Genomic DNA, 16,370 nt, shown 5'->3' on the forward strand with positions numbered 1-16,370 from the left:
GGCGGCGGCTGTAAGAGGCCAGAGCTATGCAAAGGGGATGGATGAGGTGATGGAAGTGCAGGTGCTGGCTGGCCACTGTAACTAGTATGTAAATAAGATCCATTGTATCCTGTGGCATATTCCTGAGATGGGAGCCCCGAATGAAGACTAGGTACTGTATGACTTCCGCAGGTACTACTAGAATAACTAGGTTCTGTCAGGTTACTGGCCACCCCAGGTGAGCTCCCTATACTGGCAGAGACATCTGCTGGAGGGAGGGCTGCACTTACTCCAGCTTTGCTGGCAGTAATAACGTCCGGGACACAGTTCATAGGATAAACACTCTCTGAGTTCAAAGAAGGCTGCCAGGGTTCATTTTCATTCTTCCGACCATTCACCAGTGCTGACGGAGCTTCAGAATAGTTACTAAGAATGGGTCGGTCGGCTGGGCCTTCTAAAATACCAGAATACTTTTCTGCATATTTTTTCAATAGATTAGAGGCAGTCAGAGCAGAGATGTCATCATTGGCCCAGGCATACTGGTAGGTGCGCTGCAGATGTCCACGGTATGCTTCCACCTTGTGAGCAGGAGACCGGGTAGTCGAAGTGATATCAAAGTGCTGTTCTGGCCACTGGGCATGCTCCGGCGTCCACTGCATCTTCAAGCCTAGGGTGGGGGGAAAACACAATTAACAGTGGTCTGAGCCATTTTCAGATGCTCTGAAAATGAATTTTTAACAGTATCTGTTTACATTTTTTTAGTTACCTGCATAGTGACAACTGTATTTATACTATAGATTAAAAACAATAAAATCACACTACGCATGCAATTGAATGTCTTTGTAATACACTGTCAATAGTCAGATTTGTTTAATATAGACACACACACAGAGCCATACTTTTGCTAATTTAGATGGGGGGGGATATTTATTTTCTTAAAGCCAGATTACTTAAAGTAATTAAACAAGACCCAATACATTTTAAGTACCCAGAGTGTGGATTTTTGTTGTTAACAAGAAGATACCAAACTGTTCTGTCTTCTCTTATCACAGTTTCAGTTTTATATTTTAACCAATATAAAAATATGAGACACAGCTGACAGATCACATCTAGGATACCTCTCTTATTTGGTACTGAACACCTAGTTAGCACAGTATAATGCACCCTGCGCAGAACAATATGACACAGACATAGCAGGTCATTCCATAATCCAACTCTCATCTAAAGTGGTCCACGACAGTTTCAAATCTGCTTCGTGGAGTGCAGCAAAGCAATCTCCCAGGCAGCGCTCCGTCGCTTTCATCACACAAAGCTTACAACTCGGTATGAATTACAACTGGCTCCTTTCTGCCTCTCAGTTCTGTTGTTGAGGCTCTGGGAAAAAAAAAACAAGCATCACTTGTCTGTCGGTCTCCTTGCCTGTTTTTTCTTTTTTTCCCCCCTCAGAGCCTCCAGGGTACCGAAAAAAGAAAAGAAATGCAGTCTAGCCCCGAAAAGTTCTGTGACACACACTGCTGGCTATCAGCCCTGTCACTACAGTAAACTAAGTAACAAAATGTGACTGTATGACTATCCCTTTAAAGCAATTAATCTTGCAAATAATGGGATGATTTTTTTAATCCAACATATGCACTAAGAGCAATTTACAAGTATTATAATAACCCCTCCAACTCTTACCTGTGCATGGTAGACCGTTCCTGATTTTTGTACAGCTGTATCAAATAGGCCTCCTTAATCTCTCTCGTATTACCAAAAGTGATTTTTGCAAACAGCCTTGCACCCTCTGGCACAGATTCCCTGATAAGGAGGAGGCCTACTCTAAATGAAGCATCTGTGGCACTAGCTCCCTTCTGAATCACTGTGGTCTATTTTGACAGCTTCTACCCCCTCCTGTTTTTCCCCCCAACCCCTTTAGCTCTTCATTGCCTGACTCTGGCATCTGACATGGCCAGCTTAGCCTCACTGAGCTAAACCTAACACAGCACACAGTTTGGTAACAGAATGGCATGTTTATTCCCTTCTGACTCCCTTTTCCTTGTTTGCAAAACCGCTGCACCAGACACTGGAAGTTAATTAGCAGGATGATGCTGTGCTAATTGTGTTAATTTACAAGGTTTTAGTCAAAGAGAATCACGCCAGGGCTGGCACTGCTGTCATGCTTCCGACTTAATGATTAAGAAATACTGAAAACAAGGTGGGAAGGATTGCAGTAATTACACAATAAATGAAGAAAGCAACAGGATTCATTTGCAAATATATTTTATTGCAGTTGCACTAATTTGCATTTGGATTATTTATTTATTTTTAGGAACCGTGCAGGTATTCATTTGCAAATCACTAAATCAGTTAAATTTAGCCTGAAAACTGCAAAGTAAAGCTTAATTGAGCCTTATATTTTATTAGTACAAATACTGCAGATCTCATTCCACACGAGCATGCCACTGATTAGGTCTGGTGGGATTTTTGTTTGTTTTTTCCCAGTTCTATCTTTCCCCCCATTTTTCAAGCACTTATGACAACTTGAAGAAAAATGCCTGTTAACCATTATCCAGTTACCCTATAGCCTATAGAAATTTTTCTGACAAATGCAGTTTTGAGTCTGAGTTATTGGCAGATGTATTACTTTCATTTGGAATTAATTTAATCTTTTTTTGCTAATTGTTTCTGATGTTTCAACCATTGCATTTTAAAAGGGGAAATGTATCATGTAATTGGGTGAAATTACGGAAATCTCATTCAGTTATGAAATTTGTAGTTTTAATGAGGAACCAGCAGCAGTTTTTCAGAAATCATACTTTTGTTAAATTCTGCTGGAAACCTTAAGAGCAAATCACCATGAGCCAATTGCAAATAGCCAGCATCCAAAATTATCCTAGCATTGTGGGATTTATTTCCAGCCTTTTTAAACGGAAAGAATATTAACATTTCTGTAATGCAAAACTGCCTAAAAGACATGCAAATTTATTCGCACTGTAAAATATTTAGATATATATGTATGTTATCCATGTTCTGTGATTTTGGGCTTGAAAGGTTACCACAACACAAAAGGCTTCTGTTATATATAGATACACAATAACTTGAGTAGATTGATGCTTCACTAGATATACATGAATGAATGCCATGAGAAAGGGTCTTGGAAAAGAATTCAGCAGTGAGCAGCAGTGAAAGTTAGGAGAAAGATAAAGTAAAAGGGGACTGGACACTGCCTTTACTTTTGCAGACAGTTTGGGCAAACACTCGTATATTAGTTAATGAATGTGCATTTTGTAATTTGGACAAAATGCCTTTACTGCCAAATTAAAGAAGGAGAGGCCACTTTAATAAAATAAAAGAAGCTATTCACTATGCTACAGTATAACAACATGTATTATATGGTGCCCATAAGCATGGCTTCCAAAATAACTTTTCACATATACACACACTCCCACTATATTTAAGAACATTTCTCCAAATACAGAGGTTATTTATACATTAAAACTATTTTTTTTTTCATTTTTCACAATGTGGAGCGTAAAGTCTATTTAAAAATATTTAAAAATCCAAATTTGGGGCATATTAAAAATATTCCTACCTAATTTTTCCCTAATTTGAGTTTGTAGAAGACAACTGAATTTTATGAAATTTCAGTTCTCTCTGATACTAAGAAAAATATCAAATCAATCAAAATTCTTTATTTGGAGTAATTGCTAGATAATTGATTGGCTTCAGCTTGTCAGGCTATCTTTGGAAGTGCTTTCTGCACAATAATTGAAAGTTTATTTATTGATGCATACTAAATACCACTGCATTTAACAAAGGCTGTTAAAGGCAGAATTAGGTTTTGATTAGATAAGTTGAAGAAAACAGGACTGTTCTCATCCCATGAAATATGCATTTATTGTAGTGCACTGCAATCATTAGTGTTATTTAGAAACATAAGTGAATAGTTAACCATAAATATTTACTTTATATTAGTATGCACTGAAGAAATATGTATTTATGTGAAGTTCACTAGGCTAGCCTGGACCTTAGGGGCACAAAGAGCTTTTTCCTCAATTTGACATTAATTTGAATTAGCATAAAAAACTTTGTTGCTTAACTCCTTTTGTGAAGAGTGATCACAAGGGTCAAATTTATGAGTCAGAATAAAAAATGCAATTTGCACTTTTTCTGGTGAGCAAACGTGTTCTTTTTGTTCTCGTAGCTCCTCAGTGTTTGTGGGAGCATTATTTATTCTGTTCTCTTTTGTTTGACAGAGCTTTTTTGGTGTTGTCTTTTAGGCATGCTAAATGCATAAGGCAACAATTTGATTCTTTAAATACATACTGCTATTTAACAGAAAATTGCTTTTTGGATAATTTAACATGCTATATATAAGAGGCAGGTACCGTCCTAAAAATCCTAAGCATTTTTTTTTGTTCTGACAGAATTATTTTACATTTCTCCTCCATAATTCTAAGCAGTTGGATCTGTTTGGACTACATTTAGAATAATTATCATGGCCAACAATTTTATTATACAATTCCCTTTTTACTCAATGTTCAATCATTTTTTTTTTCCTTCTGCTTTTACGTATTTAATCTGAAAATGCAAAACTTATTAAATAAGACTTTCAGAGTGTTATACACTTAATTCCATAAAGCAGAAGTATACTTGCAATTTCAGCTTTACAGATAAAAACTATATGCAAATAATGCTAGCGTTGTGACAAAATTAACTGAGTATAAGGAAACTGACAATTTAAAGCCTAGCAGTGTTTTAAAACATCCAAGTTCTTCCTAGGCATCACAGATGCACATATGGGGCCTAATCCTTCAAGATACTGAATGTCTGCTGTGAGGTGCAGAGTGTCCTCAATTCACATTGACTTCAATGTGAGTTGAAAGAGCTCAGCATCTCACAGGGTTGGACCCAGTAAAAAGAGATAAATGCAAAGCAGCAGCCCTCCTTTGAACTTTAATTGACTGGTTTATGTTACAACCTCTCTCTTGATTCAATATGAGATTTCTATTAGAAACTTTAGCAAGCATATTATATCGGGGGCGGGGGGAGAAGAAATAGTGTATGATTCAGCATATCCCAACAATTCTAATGGGTTACAACTCTTTCAGACTAATGTGTTCACCCAACAATCTTCTCACATATAGGATAGCAGGCAGAAAAAATAACTTTTGCTTATTAATTTACTAGGAAAGTTCAACAGAGGAGATGAACACTAATTAGTTAAAGGAGTATGACTTTATGTAAATATTATGCATTCTCCAAGAATGGCAGGGATTCCGGTGATGACAGGGGATGGGCTTGTCTTGAACCTTCAAAATAACACGGGACCAAAAACATACATTAACTAGTTATTTTAAATAGGGGGAGGGAGGAACTCCCTTCATTTCATAGGATTCTGAACAGACACAAGGCTCCACCCATGCCGATCAGAGGGCAAAGTCAGGGCCCAGCTCTGGAGACTTTGTTTGGCAAGTGAGAGCTCAGGGTTAACTTTTACACATGATGTAAACCTCGGGAAACAGGATTTTAAAGTGTTGTCCGCATTTTCATGCGAAGGTCTGGTCTTGCTCCATTTGAGTCAATAGAAGTTTTGCCATTGACTTCAATGGGAGCAAGATCAGGGTTTTAAACTCCAACTGCTAGCAGGTGCCCTGAAAACAACTGTCACCTAATAGGTGCCATTCCAACCTCTCTTTAAACCATACAGTTTTAACGTGCTAGTGACTTTAGGTAATATACACATAACAGAGCTAAAAACAACTACAAATACACAGCACATTTGGAAGCTTGGAACTGGTTAAAGAATGATTCTCAAAACCTGTAGTTTCAAACTAATGTGTCCCAATTATCTAATTTAAATACTGTCAAATGATTATTCCTTTAAATCACACTTTCACACTTCACGACTGCAAATTACAATACATTTACTGCAAATTACTTTTCCTCCCCCCTCCCCATTCCTTCTCATTTACATAAAGCAGCACTTTTAAAAAAATCACAAAGGCGTTTCTGGCTAAATGTTCTTTAGCAGGTATAGTTAAGATCCCATGACATCAAAAGCTCTATGAAATTAAAATAGATAGACAGAGACTGATGGACAGAGAAATAACAGTCAATGTGGACAACACATATTACTTATGCACTGAATTGACCTCTTTCTATGCAAATTCGGAAATATCAATTTCTCTGTAGTGGTGTAATGTATTAGGTGTAATGTATTTTGTTCTCAGCCAAATACTCCCTGCCTTAAATTATAACTGCATTGATTCATTATTGTTACATACTGTAGGTGAATCCATTTATGCACGTATCTGTTGGGTCCTTTTTTATACGTAAGATTGACACACAAAAATAGAAGGTGCATTTCTTCAAATAATTCTACAAACCCAAGTGCTCCCTTAACCCTAGTCCCACTACACACACAAAAAGTGTTCATAGGCTCCTTTAAAACAACTACATAATAAGGAAGAAAAAAATTGCTATTACAAGACACTTCGCCACACTGTACCATTCATACAGTCAGCTTTTTTGTTGCTACCCATTCTGATTTTTTGCATCTGTACATTGTCTTCCTACATTGCAAGTTCCTCAGAGGAAAGGCCATAACTGTAAGTCTAGCAAGGTGTGGGTACTGCACAAATAATAACTCACAATAATAATTTCTGAGTGGGTGCTAGGTGAAAGCACAAGTGCACAAAAAAAGCCACTGTAATTGTAAGAAAAATGTTCCTTTTTTGTCCACTGAATACATATGCATTGCCACAATCTACTTTAGATCATTTAACATACTGCCTGACAACTCTTCTGCAAATTCATGCCTCTGTCCACATGAGAAGCAGTATAACTACTGCAGTGTAACTGCAGGGATTTTGATAACTATAATAGTCAATTTGGTAAGACTTGTTTTTACTGATTATAGTAGAATATTCTATTGGATACTATTTTTTGGTGCATTCAAAAGCAAAATATATATATATATATACACATATGCAGACTTAGGGTCTGATCCTGCTCCCACTGAAGTAGGCACTTAAGCTATCATTGACTTACATTGGAGCTTTGTGAGATCTTTAAACAAACACACAAAACTATTTTAAACTGGATATCTGAAAGTAATCTCCTGCTTTGTTTCCCTTCCAAGGCTAGTATTCAGGATCCAGTTTTCCCTTGCCAGCGTAGAAATACAAACCCCTAAAACCAGAGTAGATGTAATACTTGCACTGCTTTATTTGCCTTTGTCATGTCATCAGTTGTTGCAGGGGAAACACGGTATCCCGAATTTGTGTTTTAGCAAGCAGGTGGAAGAAAAAATGGATTTTCAGTAATGTTGGTCTAGATATACAAAGTTCAGATCGAGAGCTACATTTTCTCAGAGTTCCTAGAGGTTCATATCTAGGTTTTTTGGACCATTTCTGATTTTCTAATGATATTTTTATTTGTAATATTTTGGTCTGTATATACACTGCTACTGATCAGAGATCCCATGTATTTCTTCTGGCATAAAGCTTCTAGTTCACTTCTAAAGTTACTGTTTGGTAGCCCATTTGTCACGGAGACTCTTACCTTTTCTCGTGTTATCTTCAATCCATTGAGGCAATTCCCCTTTTACCCCCACTTCCTTTTGTCATACAAAGATCATCAGGACATACGACAAGGGCCCATAGGGACAGCAGAGTTAATGAATATGTATGTTCTATATCACAAAAGAGCACCCCCTTTGTTCTGCAGTATCGATCTTCTCTTACGTGTGTAAATAACAGGTGAGTACTAGTGCATGGGGATAAATGGGGTTAAAATTGCAATAAAGGAGCATGCTTTATTCGGTCAAACTATGCGCAGGATAAATAGAGCTTTAAGGGACACTGAATCCTAACACTCATTTATATCATGCCTTTTTCAAAATATTTGGAAACAATCTCTGTTTAAATACCAACAATCAGAGATGGGCATTGCATTCAGTGTCCAACTTTTACGACCAAAATTCCAATAATGTTAAAGACTTAGTTTTTGTTATATTAGAAAAATTTGCTTCCTCACTTCCAATTAACATCAGCTGCAAGCCTCAGTTTATACCACTACGATATTTTTTTAAATCTCAGTCACTGTCCTGTACTAAACCCAAATAGCTATGTGTATATATAGACAGGGTTAATTCCAGAGATTTGCCTATAAGGATCTGTTCTCCCTAAGTATGTGAAGGCAAAGATCAATTTCAGTAAGTTTGAAATAAACTGTAGTCAATTTTGACCCAATACACTAAACTAACAAGGGTCAAAAAAACAAATATATAGGGGCCAATAACCCCATGGCACTGCCTAGAATGAACAGTGCATTCCTACCCTTTTAAAAATGCCAATTCCAACACCTACCACCACAATGAAGTTATATACAGTTGTTTTATTGAGATTAGTGTTCCGCTCTGCTAATTAGCTAAAGGAGAACAAATACCGATTAAATGTATATTTAGAGATATCTAATACTTGCCTTTAAAAAAATGCTGCTTAAGGTGACTCCAAACCATACAAAGCCTTTGCAAAATTTGTTTTTGTTATTTATGCATTTTGCTCTTTTTGGCAATCTGTGCATTAATTTTTAATGCAGTAGTAAAGAGATGTTGTGTCTCAGACTTCGATAAAAATATTCTATAGCCAGTACTGGGTGACATAGTGCATTAATTCAGTGTCCTTCACTCCTGGGACCTGTGTATAATTTAGTCCAGCCCGAAGAAAATAACTTTGATCTGAAGGCTGTGGAAAAAGCTACATATGAAATGAGTTTTGCTGGGTTTAGCGTTGTTTCTTATATACAAGACGACATATGAAGATAAACTGCTTTAGGAATGCTCCTGACGTGGCCCAGGATTAAGAGCGGAGAGCTCTTAGCAGCAATAGCAGAGCCCCTCCACCCTCCTCCTTCCCATTACCACACACATACTGTACACATTTCTTAAGCACAGGAAGCCCAGGGAGTGACTACAACTGGTATACGGTGACTTTCCAAGAAACGCAATGACATTCAGATATAAGTAGCATATTGTCACGCCCATTTATTCAGTTGGTCTTTCCATTCAAGAAAATAAATGTAAACATGTTGCATAATAAGAGATTATGTCTTAATAAGGGATGATGTTAGCACAGGGAACCTGGCATTTCCTTCCAAAGGAAGTCAGCAGAACTGCAATAACCTCACTCTAAAGGAAAGCAGAGGCCCGATATGGCTCACTCTTTAGGCTTGGCTATAAGTACAGCTGACCCCTTCCTCTTCCTTCCTGCTACCCCCAAATATAGAGAAACAAGATTAAAAGCAAAAAGATAATGAAAGAAAACTGCGATACTAGAAACACTAAGTTAAGATAAATCTTTCCCCCATTTAAAGCCTCCTGTTACTGGATTCCATAAATTCCAAAAAAATTTCTTTGCTCATCCAATAAAAGCTTTCTGAATTAAATATTAAAAAATGGAAAAAGAGCTCATTATTTGCATGCCTATTGTTCTGGTGAATACTGCATTATTTCATGAACTAGACGATATTGTTAAGGGAGGTTGATAATTTTCACAGATATGAATGAAGAGGACATCTTAACTGAGGGCTTCATCTCTAGATAAACCAAACTCTTTTTTATCCTCCTGAAAAAAAAAGAAAGAAAGAAAAAAAGCTTACACACTAACTCTTCATGTTTTGTGCTGTTTGTCCCTGCTCAAAGGAGCAAAGTTCAACTTGCAGAGGAAAAGTTGAGCCATGTCTGGAGGCACAGAGTGTGTAAAGGAGAGCATGTGCATGCATTTCAAGGGGCGGAGGAGAAGTAAGAAATCAACTATACTTGACGATTAAGAAAAATCATCCCTCTTTGTATCAAATGTATTAAGTCAACCTTTTCTGTAAACAGCCTCCAAGAGACAAACCAAGAATCTAATCTATGCCAGAATCATACCGAGAACTAGCAGCACACTAACGACAGTTTAAACCACCATAAGCAATGTTATTTCTGCTATAATTTTGGCCACACTTTTATTGTGCAAGGAGTCAACTAATGATGAAATAGTTTTAAAATTTGCTACAGGGAACAAAAGTCAAGCTCCACTGATTAGCGTCTCAAAGCTCACTAAGAGCACACATTTGTATAGCTGAATAATAGCAGTGTGTGTGTGTGTGTGTGTGTGAGAGAGAGAGAGAGAGAGTGTGAGATGTTTTAAAAACAAAAATTGCACTATTTTACTGGATGTGTGATCATGCACACTTATGAAAGTCCTTCTCCATCAAGAAATATACAGGTCAGTTAACTGTAAGGATTTCAAAGGAAGAACGGAGGTGGAAATTGCCTTTCAACATCACAAAAAAGCCAAAAGGGATTTTTTTTTTTGGTTAATATTGGAAAATTACAATTAAAATGTTTATGGGATTTATTCTCTTCTTACATTGGTGTAAATCAGGAGGAACCCCTAACGTCCATGTTATGACATCAGCATGCCATTAAGTGAGGAGAAAATCATGCACTATTGTTTTACTTTAGGCTTTTTTGTAAGCAACAATTATGTTGCAGATTACATAATAATCAAACTTTCATATCATTCTATTCATGTCTAGTATCTGTATCACATACTTAATATATGCTCATCACTGAAAATAGACATTGTATGTATAATTTTATACCATAAAATTGCAGAGAGTTCTAACATTTACTGCACTAGTTTAGTTCATTTTGCTTTGCATGTCTCTCATATTCTCTCCAGCAACACTGCACTCTATCTTTCTTGTGCAAGTCTTTGTGTTCTTCTTTTATCATATCTTCAGTCATAGTAATTGCTTCCACATTTTACGTGAGCATTTCTTTTATCCAGTTTTATGTCAAACAGTATTATTAAAAAAAAAAAAAAAAAGACATTCACATACTTAACACAGGATAAAATACACTGAATTGTATCCACTACCTACAGAAGCATTAGAATGTTACTGATGTAACCAAACACAGCAATGACAGTTAATCACTTAAAGGTGTTTTATGTTAACCATCCTCTCCCATTTGTGTAGTAATATTCAGAAATGATTTAATAGGGAGTCAGCCATTAAATACAGATAACACATTTTACACCTTCATTCAGTTTAGAAGCTAAAGAACACTCATTTAAACATTCTGACATCACTAACACACATTTATGAAGCTTAGATTTTAAAAACATTTTGAAAATACACTGCTTTAAAAAAGTTAGTTTTAATTGCCATAGCAGTCAAAGCTGCAAGAGTTTTGAGTTTGCAGTCAAAGCTGCAAGTAAAAGATTTATAGAGAAAACCATTGGACGTTATATTAGACTAATCAGAGGAATGCACAACCCCTACAAACCAGTTAGGAGTGAATCATTTCAATTTTCTCTCTCATTTATGGCTTTCCATTCTTAAACAAAAGGAAGCAGAGGAAACTTCAGAATGACCCTATTTAGGTATATTAGTGGAGATAGCTTTGGCAAATTTTAAGCAAACAGGATTGTGCTTCCAGTGCTGTCCATCCAGTTTTCCAGTGTATAAATTGGATGGCTACTTGGACAATTCTCTATTCATTACTGAACTGTGGAAAGGAAACACAGAGGTGGCATTTTCCTTTTAAACTATGTAGTGCCTTGTAGCCAGATTCCAAAGCATCAAGGAAAGATTTTTTTTTTCTAGACAAGCTGTCGTAATTGAAAAGAAGTCTAATCAGACTCATTACTGTTTTCAGCAATTTGCACCACCAAAGATGCTTATTAGGTAACAGTGTTTAATAAACCGCTCTTTAGAAAACTACCAGTAATGAGCTCTTAACAGCCAATCTTTAGTGTGAATGTAATGTGAAAAGTGTTCCTAGCACTGAATAGATTTTCACATTTAGTAGTGTCATAATTAAGCTCAAGGAATTGCTAGCTGTGATGTTAGATTTACTGCAATATAATTTTTTCAAGGGTATTTTCAAATACACTTGTCTTATGTTCAAGCTAAATTGCAGTTAATAATTCCAGAGCAAATTTTAGAATGGTTTAAAAATTGTCCTACAGAGGATCAACTCTGCAAATGGCAATCAATCGGGATTTTTTGGGGATCCATATTGTACCATGAGTCAGATATCCTCTACCAGGCACGCAAATTGCTCACTCCTCTTGTCTTTGTTCGACTGTGTACTCCAACCCATACCATCTGTAAACAATTTCCAGTCATTAAGATACAAATAATAATTTTTGTTGTCATTAGCTGAGTGATAATGAACAAAAGTGACAGTTTAAGAAGTGATACTTGAAGGAACATTGGCCAGTTCTGACTTCACAGTAACAGCTGAAAGTGCTTTATATGAAATAGCCAGCAAATTGCTTTATGTCCCTACAGAAAATAACATATGCTGGTTTTTTCTATATACCTCAAATGCCATTGCCTCATTGTAGTTATCCAGCCAACAGCCATGCTCATACAGTAAAAGAAAAATACAGCTCAGAAAATGTAACATTGCGACATATATTATTCATAAAACGCAGTGATCAATGAGAGGTAGGTTTGTCATCAACAGGAAGTTCAATTTAGCCTGATACCCACTCTCAGTACACTAGTAACACCCACACTAAACAGACTGCAAATGCTAGCGCAGACACAACAGAAAATGGATTGCGCGTATGAGATCTATGCCAATTAAAAATCCACAGCGCTGATCTCAGGAAATAGTCACTGATTTCATTCTCTCATTAGACTGATTTGTGCTTGACATAATATGTGTTCCTAAATTATAAATAAGAAATGCAGCAGACTGTTGGTACCTTTGGGCTCTTACACTTGGACGAAACATACCATGATGCAAATATTGTTTTGCTTGCTAAAAATTATACCAAAGGGAATCTTTGAAGTTGCATTCAGGACATTGTGAAGAAAGCATTTGAAGAAGATGAGTGATCAATAATCAAAAATCAAAAAATTACAGAAGACTAATTTCCTTGATCTCAGATTTTATATCAGAACTTTATGGTAAGATGTTAATGAAAATTCCATTAATGGATGATTCCTCTCATAAACACCTTTTTATTTATCCTAACCCCCAAAACTTCAGTAATCCTAATTGGAGCCAATAAGCCTTTATATCTGTTTGCAGTTTTATGAATCAATAGGTCTATGAGAATGGAGACTGCCAAATTAATGCCAGTTTCATCTGATTTTGTGGTATGTAGTGGCGGGGGGTGGGGGGAAGAGAGAACCTGAACTCATTCCCATCCCATGTGTGTTCTTATAGCTACCAGATCAAAATATCTTCAAGTTTCTTAAGTCTGAACTGCATTTGTTCTCAGATCCAAACAAAAACAACTGCTACTGCATCCAACTATTGCACAATCCCAAATACTGCATTTTTAAGTCTCTCATTGTTAGACTATTCTTTTCTTTTTTTTTTTTTTTTGTAATACCGAGAGCAGAAGCTAATAAAGGCCCTGCAGCTTCTTTGGAGTGCCTCCTCATATACTTTTGAATAATGCATTAAACCTCACATCATTTATGAGTGACAACCTAATGCTCTAAGATATAGAACACATGTTTTTTACTGTTGATTTGACTAGGAAAGCATGGATGCTCTGAAATGTCAATTACTTATCAATAAATCCTTCACTACAGTATTATAGCAGATATCTTGGTCTACAAGTAATTTAAAATCAGGGTTTTAGTTGGGAACTGAAAATTCGCACCAAATGTCTTAGACATCATTATCTCTACTTCACCTGGTCCTAACATAGAGAAAAAAAAATACTCCACTACAACTTCTTCCCCACTCCCAGATGTAACAAAACTGACTCTTCCTTGGACTTTTGGGCTATGAACTTACCCTCTATTTGCAATACAGATTTTTAAATCATAAACTTGCCTGTCTATAACACTTTTTATATAAGACCTCTAAGTGTTTTACCAACCTTACAACATACAGGTGGTCCAATTGTGTGAGATTCTGAGCAACCACAGGTCCTGTCTTCCATAGGAATGGAGGGGTTTAGCATCTGAGAGCACTGGATCCTCCGAGCCTGATTATGGAACATTTATTTAAACAGCTACTTGCTAGGGTTACAGTTGAAGGCCCTGTTTGCATGTACCACCACCACTGAAATATTATTACCCCGATATGGAATGCCATATCTGTTTACTACTACACAGCAGCCTTACACAACAGTTTAGGACAGGAAGTGAATGATCCAGGTGAAACTGTAGGTGTAGGCAGGCAGACATCTGGCATTTTCCCAGAACATTAAGGCTAACTATCTACCTCTTATGAAAAGAACCATGGACTCTTAATGAACACAAGTGGCCAGGACCCATGCTTTAAATCCCATCTCTAAGACAGCATTTTCAGTAGCACAGGGCCTCCTTAACATCATGTTGAGAGGGTATACCATGGAATTCCCATGAAATGCATCGTTGATTCAGTATTGACTGGGTAGGCCTTTATGTAGCCATGCAGAAATAGAGTCAGGACTCACCACTCCACTGCATGGCCTGCATAAAGGCAGGCTGGAATTACAGGCTCTGCTGTGGTCATGAAAAAGCTGCAGCATGGGAGCAACTTGTCCAAAAAGGCAGTAGACGTAGGCAGAGATTTCTGGTCACTTTTTACAGAGGTGCAGAAATTATTCGCCACCACCAGCATATCCAGGGAGCTCCAAGGGTAAAACCAAGTTGCTTCCCCTGGGGGAGTGTACCTCTGCACTACCCCTTACAAGAAGTTGCACTCAATAGACACAATGTAACTGTGACAGCGTGCCCCATAAGGCTCTATGGAGTGGGGTGCTTATAAATGTATGTATGACACAACTGGAATATGTTTTGTGCTGCCTGTGCCATGTAACATATCTCTGTAAAGGTTATGGTCTACTATATCTACTCATCCTATTTGTACATGTATATCATTTTCTACTTGAGGTTAAGAATATGGGCTGTATACTTGCTTGGTTTCTAAGTAAGCTTTGAGAGGCATTTGGTCAGTTTCTCTAGGAAGGAATTCGCAAGGTTAGGTACCTGATCAGGAAGCGCTTGGGGAACAATGCATCTTGGAATGCTCCAATCCACTTAAGAAGTCGTCCTGGAAACATACAAGATACCATGTGGACAATGGCTTCGGCCTGTAAAAACTGAGTCATGCAGGGACATGTGACTTGCTCAGGTGGCTCCAGAACTCCATCTTGGAGCTGGACTTTGCATAGGAGTGAGGAGGGGGGTCTCCACCCACAAGAGAAAGTCTATTTAAACCCTTGGGAGTCCCCTCCATTTTGTCTTCAGCTGGCTAAAGAAGAGGCCTCTCCATCCCCCAGAATAACAACAAGGACAGTAACTACAGGGGGTGTGAGGGATCGCTGGACCCAGGCTAAAAGGAGATTAGCCTGTAAAAGGGAGCATTCTGGAACTGGTGAGGATCTTATCTATATTCAGTGTTTGATTAGACCTAGATTTGCACATTTTATTTTATTTTGCTTAGTGACTTACTTTGTTCTGTCTGTTACTACTTGGAACCTCTTAAATCCTACTTTCTGTATTTAATAAAATCACTTTTTACTTAGTAATTAACTCAGAGTATGTATTAATACCTGGGGGAGCAAACAACTGTGCATATCTCTCTATCAGTGTTATAGAGGGCGAATAATTTATGAGTTTACCCTGTATACGCATTATACAGGGTAAAACGAATTTATTTGGGTTTAGACCCCATTGGGAGTTGGGCATCTAAGTGCTAAAGACAAGCACACTTTTGTGAGCTGTTTTCAGGTAAACTTGCAGCTTTGGGGCAAGTAATTCAGCCCCTGGGTCTGTGTTGGAGCAGACGGGAGTGTCTGGCTCAGCAAGACAGGGTGCTGGAGCCCTAAGCTGGCAGGGAAAATAGGAGCAGGGGTAGTCTTGGTACATTAGGTGGCAGCTCCCAAGCGGGTTTCTGTGATCCAACCCGTCACAGTAATCTTTATAGAAAAGAGTGCCACATGGCTCACCAACACTTTCTGCAGAGCCTTGGGGGTGTTGCAGACTGTTTGTGGACGTCTCTGTACTCCTACTGAAGATGGCATTATCTGGATTTACTTTTTTTTGTTTTGTTTTTTTGGGTGGAAAATAATATAGGGCCATCTCACGTAATGTGGAAGGTTATTTGGTGTACTGTGATCATTCCCCCAGTAGATGTTTGACTTATTGTTTTAAAGAGGGAATAACACTGGCATCAATAATTCTAGACAAAATGTTCTGTGGCCAATACCTTCTGAAATATTCATACTTGTATCATTGGTGGCTACAGGCTTAGTGGTGCACCTTTTACAATATGATGTTTGCATAACAGCACAAAAGTCTGGCTACCAGATGAGAACGTTTGTGCAACAGGTCTGGAATCCTCTTTGTTGTAGTAGACAATATCCCACATTAATTCAATTATTCCCTTATTTAAC

At 37.5% G+C, this 16,370-nt stretch overlaps 1 protein-coding gene across 2 annotated transcripts in view; it reads right to left on the bottom strand.

Moving 5' to 3' along the window:
• The window catches only part of FIGN (fidgetin, microtubule severing factor), a 109,921-nt gene that overhangs the window by 4,615 nt on the left and 88,936 nt on the right, over positions 1–16,370 (bottom strand). For both annotated transcript variants that reach the window (XM_034785729.1, XM_034785728.1), the window contains one exon: positions 1–646. This exon is cut by the window's left edge and continues 4,615 nt beyond it. In XM_034785729.1, the coding sequence (XP_034641620.1) occupies positions 1–638 (638 nt within the window). In that variant the 5' untranslated portion in view covers positions 639–646. The remainder of the gene's footprint in view (positions 647–16,370) is intronic.

This window comes from Trachemys scripta, chromosome 11 (assembly GCF_013100865.1).
Source record: "Trachemys scripta elegans isolate TJP31775 chromosome 11, CAS_Tse_1.0, whole genome shotgun sequence".
Classification (NCBI taxonomy): Eukaryota; Metazoa; Chordata; order Testudines; family Emydidae; genus Trachemys; species Trachemys scripta.